The following is an 11,320-nucleotide window of genomic DNA, read 5'->3' on the forward strand; positions in this document are numbered from 1 at the left end:
TTGGCCATGCCAGAATAGTTCTTAATGAAAAATAAGAACATCTTGCTTGAGGCAGAAGCGAAGTTGACAACAATATCCTAGATCAAAAAATTTATAATTACATTACAAAGGATTTTCGGCATGTGTATAAAGTTGCAGGGCTGATAGACATGTCCAATTGGGACACACCTCTTAAATTAAATTGTCTTTTTTTTGCTTACCTTTCAAAACTGGACGCTGACATGGGAGAATCTCATTCAGACGGGCTTCTAAGGTCCAAGGATTTGTTCTATGTATGGAACTCCAAACGAAGAGGTGGCTCACCTCTTTCTTGGCTTCCCCTTTCCTACAACCATTTGGAAAGAAGTGTTGAAGTCTATCCACATTTCTACTAGGATTGATATATCCTCTATTAGTGCTTGTTTCACACATTGGATTGAATAAAACAATGTTTACATGACGCTCTTTCTTTACATATTTTGGGGAATTTGGCGGTGTAGGAGCACCATCATATTTGACCATGTTTCCCCTAATGTGAGATCCACCTATACAAAGATTGTGGTATTCCTCAGGGAGATTGGGCCTTGGATCATTATTTTACAAAGGAGGATATGTGCTTACAAAGAATTATATTCATCTCTCCCGATGGGTTTTTGTGATGGATCCTCCTCGGATGGTTTTTGTGGTTGTGGGGTAATAATTTCTATGACGGTTGGTCTGCAATACAATTTCCACTGGTGTGCAGGGGCAGGTACAGACAATGAACCTAAACTGGTTGCTCTTTGGGGAGTTTTATAATGTGCATCCTAGTTGGAAATTGAAGAGATGGCGGTTGCAAATACTCTAAATATGTTATAGATTGGGTGCAAGGAAGTTCTTCCTTTGGACCTCCTTCATTATTCAATTGGATGACACCGATTAGACACCCGTTCAGACATTTCAAGAGAATTAAGCTTTCACATGTGGACCAAGAGCAGAATCAGTCTGCAGACTCCCTCTCCAAAAATGGTTGGCCTGTTATGTCGAAGAAGATCTTCTCCTCCATTCTTGTTAATGACTCAATTAGCAGTGCAAGTGCCTTTTCCTTCTAAGCAATAGGATCCTCTTTTTGTCTCCTTTGGCCTAACTTTTTTGTGTAGGTTCCAATAACTTTCAAATTTTTCTCTCGCAACCTTCGATGTCTTCATTCGAGGGTCCCTTATTTTCATATCCAGATATTTTAGGCACCTCTTCTTTATCTAATATGGCTGATCAAAATTAGCGTTTGTTTGTAATTCTGAGAATCGATATCTTTTTTGTGTTCCTGCCTTATGCACAAGAAAGCTTTGTGTAATCTACATTACGAGATATCATATAACAAGTAATGCATTTCTCTTTAATAGACATAACACTGTTTTTTCTTTGTAAAAATAAAATAAAATGAAACCATAATAATCGTGGCATGTATAATTTCCAAATACTACAAAACCCAACACTGGTTGATCCACTTAATTGATATAAAGAGGATTTAAATAATTTTAAAATACTACAAAACCCATCGTTGGTTAATCCGGTCAATTGACATAAAGTGGATTTAAACTTTTTTTCAGCACGAAAGTGGATTTAAACTTACATAGAGGATTGCTCATATGCACTGGTTGATCCGGTTAATTGATATAAAGTGGATTTAAATAATTTTCAAATACTACAAAGCCCAGCACTGGTTGATCGGGTTAATTGATATAAAGTGTATTTAAACTTACATAAAAGAATTGCTTATATTTCATAATGCAATTACAATATTTTCGTTTGGCATAATTTAATTAATAAATAAAATTCTCTTCTAATTTTCTATCATTTAAAATAAGTTTTCCTAAGAAATTAAACGATTTAAACTTAATTTTTAAAATTTTTAAACAAAATTATCAACAAAAGGGCAAAAAAAAGAAGCTTTTTATGCTTCTTATTTATTAATTAAACTAATCTTTTTTATTTTTCCCAATATTCGAACGTTAAAATAGCCAATGAGAAATTGTACGTCAGATCCCGTTCCTGTCCCTCCGTGGCAGGAGCTACGCCTCCACATCATCAACATCGGTTACCGTAGGCTATACTTCTTGAAGAGTGTGAAAGGCTAGATGGTTCTGGAGAAACAATACCTAATTACCTGGAGGATTCTGGATGTACAAGGGTTAAATAACAATAATATTGCAAAGTGAAAATTGAAACCTTTCTTTCGGAATGGTCTGGAGCTTACAGGTGTACAATAATAGTAAAGTATTCTGCGAGCATTTGAGAATCCTCTCGAACCCGCCTGATAGAGTCGACTAGATTGTTCCTCCTCATCTTATAAAAGTAAAAACCAACATCTCTTCTGGTATAATCCGAGATCGATCTTGAAATTGAAATTCAAACACTGAGATCAGAGTGTTGTGTTTCTCTATTCATTCCAATCGCATATATTGCAGTAATTCATTACTAGTTGAAAATGTCGATAATTCCTAGCTTTTTCTGCAGGAGGTCAGTGGATCCCTTCTCCTTGGAAGTATGGGATCCTTTCCAAGCATTCACAGATCAGGCCAGCGGGGGACCATCTGGGCAATTTGTAAGGGAAGCTTCTGCGGTAGCCAATACCCAGATCGACTGGAAGGAAACGCCAGAGGCACACATTTTCAAAGCTGATCTTCCAGGTTTGAAGAAAGAGGAGGTGAAAATAGAGTTGGAAGAGGGCCAAAGAGTTCTGCAGATAAGCGGGGAGCGCAGCAAAGAAGAAGAGCACAAGAACGACAAATGGCACCGCATTGAGCGATCCCGTGGAAAATTCCTTCGGCGTTTCCGGCTGCTGGAGAATGTGAAGATGGAAGAGATCAAGGCGAGCATGGAAAATGGAGTGCTGACAGTGACAGTGCCGAAGCAGGCAGAACCCCAACCTCCTCAACCCAAATCCATCGAGATCTCTGGCTGACTGAAGAGGTGAAATTGGGTCTGCTGTTGCAGTAGGGTGTACTTGTTACGGAATGTGTAGATGTGTGTCGTAAGCCGCCGTCCATTATCCAATCCAGAAAATAAACACCTCCATTCCCATTGCCAGTTGTTACATCGCTTACATTGAGTTTGTATGTGTTGTGCGTTTCTCAATTCCCATTCCCATTCCCAGTTGTTACATCGCTTACATTGAGTTTGTATGTGTTGTGCGTTTCTCAATTCCCATTCCCATTCCCAGTTGTTACATCGCTTCCATTGAGTTTGTATGTGTTGTGCGTTTCTCAATAATATAATAAGAGTTTGTATTTGTTGTGCGATTTCTCAGTAATATAATAAAAGGAGACGCAGGTTCAGGTCATATGCTGTGCTGCGTAAAAGGTTTTCATTAAAAACTAATTTCCATTGTTATTAAACGAGTCTGCAGAGAGCTATCGAATAATATGGACAGTGAAACACCCCCAATTTAATTAGATGTTGATAGAGTTGTAAATTTTCACACTGGTAATAAGATCCTCATAGGCATTGATCCGATTATGGGTGGGGGAAAACACATTGATATTCTTAAGTCTCTGATAAACTTCTTTCACAGAAAAGGCTTTTTCACATGGAACAAATTGATTGCTTCTTGGCTGGGTCCTTTTCCAATTTGGAAGGATTCCTCATGTCTGGGTATGTCCGAAGGTTTGGCTCGACAGTGGATGCAGGTAATGAGTGGCTTGAAGAATTGTGGATTCTCCTGAACCTCGGACGATGATGTCCTCGTATGGAATGGAAAAAGCGCAAGGGAGCCGATCAATGTTAAGGATATCTACACAAACCTTATCAGGATGCAATGTGAACAATTTCAGCTAATTTATCCTGTAATTTTTTGGAAGTCTGGTTGTCCTCTAAAAACCATCTTACCATCTTATTCTCTTGGATGGTATTCCATAACAAAAATTTGACATGGAATAACTTACAGAAGCGAAATTGGCATGGCCCTGGATTATGTTATGCTTGTAAATCAGCTGAGGAAAACAATTTCCACTTGTTTTTTCAATGTTCTTTATCTCAACAAATATGGCGAGACTTGGCTGCTCATTATGATTTTCCCTATATTACACATGACTCTATTTCTGATGCTTTTCTTTGGTGGAGCTGTCAAAAAGCGTCATGGAGACCCATTATTATTTTTGCCCTTTGGCATATATGGAAGTGGAGGAATCATATTTTTTATGCTTTTTTTTGGTGGAGTTGTCAAAAAGCGTCATGGAGATCTATTATTATTTATGTCCTTTGGCATATATGGAAGTGGAGAAATCATATTATTATTTTCCAGGATAGAAGGGTCCCTTTCATGGTCGTCTACGATAAGATTGTGTCATCCATGGACTCTATCTCGGTAAAATATTCTCTGGGTCATAAGTCAAAACAAGCAGATTCTCCACTGGATCAAATGCTATTCCCAAGAGCGTTCTTTGATGGGGCTTCTCAGAATGATAATTGTGGATGCGGTGTTCAGATCTGCATGGACAACAACCTGCAATATCAAATATATTGGAATGGAGGATCAGGCTCTAATATAAAAGCAGAAGCTATGGCACTTGCTGGTTTGCTTTTCTTGTGTCATTTTCTAAATATTCAATCTCTTCATATATATGGCGACTCCAAAGTCATTATTGAGCATGTCAATGAAAAACACCACATAAAATATCACTATCTTGACAGTTGGATGTACAGAATCATGACTTTGTGGAAGGGCATGGAGGGCTACTCAATTAGTCATATTTATAGATCGCAAAATGTTTAGGTAGATATATTGTCAAAAAGGGTCTACTTTTTCGACAGGGCATCTGGAATATGGAGATAATATTTGAGGCAGAAAGTTTTCTCATTCAGGAATTCACCCTCCCTGGTTCTTAACTTTTTCAGAAAGGTCCCAGGTATGTTTTTCCTGTTTTTTAAATTCTGATTATCTAAAACACTATCCCATTCAGTCCTGCAGATGGATAATCGATCATATGATTATCTGCAATTTTGCTCATGTGGCACTATCTAAATTATCATCCCCATGTCGTAGATGATTTTCATGCTGAGTACAACTCTGTTGATATATTCTGTATATTTTATCACATTGGAAACATTCGGCATAGAACTTTCTGCTGTCTATTTCTCAGTTTGGTCATGACCATTTCTAGACATGATGTAATATTGACAGTTATATATCTTATATAATACAATTATGCTTTTTCTTCTCGAAAAACTAACGACAAAGAACCCATATATCTGCCCACATTGGTAAGGAAAGGAAACATAAATTTGCAAACTTTTCTTTAGCTTATCATATTTTATTTAAAGTGTATTTGCTTTTATAATCTGTTTTTCTAGACGTATTTGATTTGGAATTCGTGCCCATTGATTTAGAATTTATTTTCATTCGTTAGAGTTTATTTCCATTCTTTAGCTTAGAATATTTGATTTAAAGTGCATTCACACTTTTTGGGTGTGATAATGTTTAAGAGGCATACATGAACCCATATGTTCTTGTACAATGGGCGTGTTTTCATTTTGTTTTTTTTAATAAATTCCCTTATCCCAATCCACAGAAAGAAAGAGGATCAAATATGATTGACTAGGGATGTTGAAGGGACGCTTGCTCTAAGGAGCAAACTTTGACCCCTTGTATGTTTAATAGTTTATTTAAAGAAATGTTATATGGGATTAATGTTTTTCCTTTTTTGGAGATATAAAAGTGAATGTTTAATACTTTATCACGTGTTTTAACGGATCGTTAATAGTTTATTAAGTGTTTTAGATGGATTAATGATTTATTTTTAATATACAAGTTAATCGTTAATAGTTTATTAAGTGTTTTAGATTTTATTTTTAATATACAAGTTAATTGTAAGTAAATATGGGTTTAAGATTGGTAAAGGTATTAAAGTTAATTTTAAATCTATTAGACTAGTATATGTTCATTTTAACCATAAATTTAATAAGAATTGAGAGGGATCACATTTTTTTATTATCCTGTCGCTCATAGGTATGTCGTATTCAATATACATGTTGATTATGAATTATTTGGTGTTGGACCAAAAATTAAACTGTGTTTTACAAGGGTTACTTTATAAAAATAAAATATTTGTTTTTTAAATTAATATTAATTTAAATTTTCTTTCATTTAATTGGCTAAAATAGTTGGCTTTTTATTTTGTAATCATGGCATTTAAGTACGGAAATATGTATATATTAAAATGTTTTTGGTTTCGTGTTTTGCACTGAGGGTTAAATCGTGAACTGAAAATACGCTGGACGATTTTATAAATGAAATTTTTATGTGATGTACATTAGTTTGAATGGGTATGATATCAAGCCCATTGGAGAAGTCTGAGACAAAGCCCATTTGAGCAGTTGATCTCGCTTAAAAGCTTATTCAGTTGAGGTATTGACACTGAAATTCCTATTGAAGTGATTGCTTTACGTCTTCCAATAACTTGATTCCCATTTCTAGTCGTTCATTGCACACAGAATAGGGAGGCAGGATATTTCTTCCACCATTCAACAATTGATTTATATCTATACATAGAAAATTGAAGTTAGGTTTCTTAAAGGTTGGATGTGTGAAAGCCATGAAAAAACTCTTCTATGGACTACCTCCAGCACCACTACCCAAGCCACCTCTAGCTCCTCCTCCCAACCCTCCACCGCCACCGACTGCGCCACCTCCTCCTAAGCCTCCTCCGCTTCCGATAAAGTTGTCAAGCTTATATGGATGGTCATGTACTCCATTCTCTAAGTTTCGAGTTCCGTTTACCTGACAAGTAGAATCCGTTGCTACTAACAGTCCCAACACAGTAAAAAAAAATTCTATTCATCTTCATCTTAATCATCCAACCTTCTCCTTCTCAACTTTGTGATGACTACAATAGAGAGTGACACCAGAAGAGTAAGAAGCCTTTACTAATTTGTCGCAGTGAACATATTTTCATAGCAATAACGATGGGATGAATCAATCATTACATCGACAGTGATGACCATTTATTCTTCATATTTCATTTAATTTTCCACCGACATATATTGTTGAGAGACAGACTCTAGGCAACACATTTAGGTTGCATTAAATCAGAGAGATGGAGAGTGGTCATAGTAAACTTGACTTGGTCAAGAGACCAATAGTTTATGAGAACCCATGCCTTTGCCTATGATATTTATTTTTAATGTAGCATATCTAAAGGTAATAAATATCCATGATAATTTTTCCTAGTGGCCATTGGGACCACAACAATCGTGTCTTTAGAAATCACCACTTTTCTCGATGCTTTGTGATCCTAACAATTGGTATCAAAGCTATAGTGGTAATTATAATATCCTAGTGAATACGAGAGCCTAGAGTTGAGTGTGAAGCATGGATAGTTGGTAGAATGTGTGAAGCAAAAAATACATATGCATTTGGAGGAAAGTACAATTAAGGATTGGTCACCCATGGCTTTGCCTATGATATTTATTTTTAATGTAGCGTATTTAAAGGCAACAAATATCCATGATAATTTGTCCTAGTGGCCATTGGGACCAAACAATCGTGTCTTTAGACATCACCACTTATCTCTGTGCTTTTTGATCCTAACAATTGGTATCAAAGCTACATTGCTTTATAATATCTTAGTGAATATGAGAGCCTAGAGTTGAGTGTGAAGCATGGATAGCTAGTAGAACGTGTGAAGCAAAAAGCACATATGCATTTGGAGGAAAGTACAACAAAGGATTGGTTGTGGTGTTGCATAAAATGTGAAGCATACAATGTGAAGTGTGCCTGCGTGGAGTGAAGCCAACAAAGGAAGGAGATGACAAACATGTAAAGAGCGAAGTGTTGGCTTCAAGGGGACACCTTTATTGGGTTTGTTTTGGCATAGTGGATGGAGAGATCCGAGTGTAGATTAGGAAAGTGATTGAAAGAAACATTGTTGATTTGAAGTTAGAGAATGGGACACAACATTGGAAAATTTTTCTCTTTGTATGTGCACAGAGGGAAAGTTATCAGGTTGATGTAAGATTATGCATGCCAATGTCAACAAACTATAGGCTGGTGAAACACTAGATTTAAAACCATCTTTGTAACTATGACAACTATCTTTGGAATAGAAATAACCATCGTGACAGCTTAGGCTATGACTGAGGTTGTTGTTCTTATGGGTTATGGATGAAAATCCATACAAGAGAATACTACCATATCTATATAGACATATTTCTATGGTTACCTGGCTCAAATGACATTAAGGGATTTGAAAGGGCTCTTGAGATTAAAAGTGCCGCTACAAGGAAACAATGTTAGAAGAAAGGTGAACACAATGTTGTGTTACATGCAAGCACTTGTTAGGGTTTAGGCTTGTGTAAAGGCTCATCCTCTTCAAATGGCTGAAGAAAGATTTGTTTTGATCATAAACTCTACAAGAAAGGGGGTCATGAGGTGATCCAAACAAAATCAGCATTAACAGAATGGTGGGATGGTATTCTGTAAAATGTTGAAGAAGACTAGAATAATTCATTATGCAATTAGCATGTGTTTGTGAAGGTGAATGAGTTGCAATTGGGATCCATGGGGCATAGGTTGGTTTTGAAGGTCATTAACTCATACATGACAAGCTTGTGTATTTGGCAGTAGTGATGGAGAATGGTGAATTATAGGAAAAGTGCCCCGTAGTGTCGGCACACTATAGTGCTTTCTCCTGTAGTCAGAGTATCTATTGGAGTAGGGATTGTTAATGGATATAAATTGGGTTTTCTTGAACAAGAAAAGTGGGTTATGGCACCAAAAAGATACTAGCTTGCACGTGGCTAAGTGCACTAAGTGCTTGCTGTTATCGTGAGATCCACATGGAGGATGATAAGGTCAAGTATCTTTCAATAGCAATGGTAGTTAGGTGCTGTGCATGGGTTGAGATCCATTAATGGTTGGAATGTTGTATAGAGCACCATTGGTAAATCAACATACAAGATCTAAAGAGAAAATTGCAGGTAACGATTTACTGATATAAGAGGAACGAGGCCATATGGTTGAGAAGGGTCTTATTAAGACTGGTAAAGTAGCATGGAAAACATGTTTTGGAGGCCATGGAGAAGCTACTTGGTAGAGCATGTGTATGTGCTGTGAAATGGTGTGGTTATTATGATAAAAGAGAATGATTCCCACTAAATTGATAGATGTTGTGCTTGATAATGAGAGATTGTGTGGACCAAGCAAGTGCAAGTTGTGTTGAAACGACAGATCAAGTTATGGATTAGGAAAGATATATAGAGAGGTGGTATCTAGATAATAGAAAGAATGAATATGGAGTGGTATAAAGTGAAGGTGCCAACATGTGATGTGTGAAAACCCTAAGGGTTTTGATCCAAGTTGTGAAATCTTGTCACAGGTAGGTATATTCCCTTAGGAAGTTATAAGACTTGATGTTTGGACAGACATGTTGCATGAGAGCACACAATGTTATAAGACCTCAATACTTTGATCAGACATACATGCAGTGCAACGGTGGATGGAGTCATCAAGTTGTGGAATGGACCACTTGGAGAAGTATTAGGCTAGTAGGTATACTAGTATCTTAGCTTGAGGGAGAGAATATGACATCTCATTTGTGAGAAGGTTAAGAAATGGAACCAAGTTAATCTCCCTTAGAAAATTTAAGGGGGGTATTATTATGGTGGTTCAGGTAAACTTAACTTAATCAAGATACTGGTGGTTTTCTGGCTCTGGGTTTATGAACACCCATGGTTTTGCCATAGTATTTATCTTTATTGTAGCCTATTTAAAGGCCAAAAAGCTTCATGTTAATTTGTACTAGTGGTGATTGGGATCACAATAATTGTGTATTTAGACACCACCACTTCACTAGATGTTTTGTGATCTTAACAAAAACATGAATGACATTGTTTGAATCTTAATAGTTTTATATCAACTTAAATATATACAAAAAAATAAAATAATTAGAAATAAAATATAAATCTCACTTTCTCCATAAATACTTTTTACTTTCCAATATAAAGAATATTTGTAATTTCTTCAATTCTTAATATAAAATTAGAATGTATCATATTAAAAACAACTTAAATATATTCATAATTCCAAATCTATCACAAACTAGATCAAACTTTTATCCCTATGTTAAATGTAAAGTTAGAATAGATATTTGAATATTAATTATAATATAAACATACATTGAGAAATATGGCATACATTTAAATATGTTAAAGAAAAAAAACTATATCTATCTAAATTAATTGAAATATTTCAAGAGCCTATTTGTTCTTTTGGATAACACAATAAAATATAAAATATCTTATGATTAAAATATTTGAATGATGTGTTGTTTATTAGCGAGCTGATATTAAAATTTTTCATATTTAATGTGAATTTGACACTTAACATATTAAAAATGGATGCAAATTCATCTTAATTCTACATTATCTATATATATATATATATATATATATATATATATATATATATTTAAATATGTTTTATATCATAACATATTAAAACCCAACATAAATATATCCTAATGATATAAAATATATCATGCACTGAAGAAAAAAAATAGATCTTCTTTATATTATAATATATAGATATATAAAAAAATATATGTCAATTTATTATAAATATGAAAGGGGAAATTTTGCCCATAAAATAATTGAAATTTAAATAGTCAAGTTTCAAGATTTTAGATATTTAAAAGTTTTTTAGGATGTTAAATCTATTTCCATCATAAAAACAAGATTCAAAACTCATATTTTCAATTAAAAAAAAAATCCCAATATTGAAAACAACACTTATATATATGCATCTACGTAATTCCACAAATAAAACAATAATAATCATGGCATGTATAATTTTGGAATACTACAAGACCCAGCACTGGTTGATCACTCGTGTTAATATAATGAAATTATAATATTTTTCTATTTTCCAATACTTGAACGTGAAAATATGCCATTAAAAAAGAATTGGATGTCAGTCTCGTCCCTCCCTGGCAGGAGCTACGCCTCCACGTCATCAAAATTTAATTCCGACATCCCTATCGTTTCTTTTTTTTTTCTTTTTTTTTTCAGAAGAAAAAGTAGCATGGTAATTATATTATGTATATAAAAACATTCTGAAATATACAGTATTATGGCGGACTATTCTCGGGGATATGGCATCGTATTCTGTAAAGGATTTTCAACTCATTTTCTTTCTTTGTACATATACAAAATATTTTATGACTGACTTATAATTCTTTTCATGATAAGCAAAATATTAGACTTTCAAAAACTGTATAGATACCTGTAGATCTGAGATGTTTTCAGAAAAAAAATCTTAAAGCATACCAAAAATTTGTCGATCTTATATGTCAAGCATAGAGAAAGG

The 11,320-nt window shown here is 34.8% G+C and overlaps 1 protein-coding gene across 1 annotated transcript; it reads left to right on the plus strand.

The window, feature by feature from the left end:
- Window positions 1-2,431: 2,431 nt before the first annotated feature.
- Window positions 2,432-3,010, plus strand: LOC149241335 (18.1 kDa class I heat shock protein-like). The gene has a single exon (XM_089367501.1). The coding sequence runs from the start codon at window positions 2,447-2,449 to the stop codon at window positions 2,921-2,923; it is 477 nt and encodes a 158-aa protein (XP_089223627.1). The 5' UTR covers window positions 2,432-2,446; the 3' UTR covers window positions 2,924-3,010.
- Window positions 3,011-11,320: the final 8,310 nt, after the last annotated feature.

Source organism: Pinus tabuliformis, chromosome 8 (genome assembly GCF_031772625.1).
Source record: "Pinus tabuliformis cultivar Carrire ecotype Pingquan chromosome 8, CPIR1, whole genome shotgun sequence".
NCBI lineage: Eukaryota > Viridiplantae > Streptophyta > Pinopsida > Pinales > Pinaceae > Pinus > Pinus tabuliformis.

What these genes read in the sequence shown, in the direction of transcription:
- LOC149241335 (XM_089367501.1), top strand. Translation starts at nt 2,447, where the DNA reads ATGTCGATAATTCCTAGCTTTTTCTGCAGGAGGTCAGTGGATCCCTTC.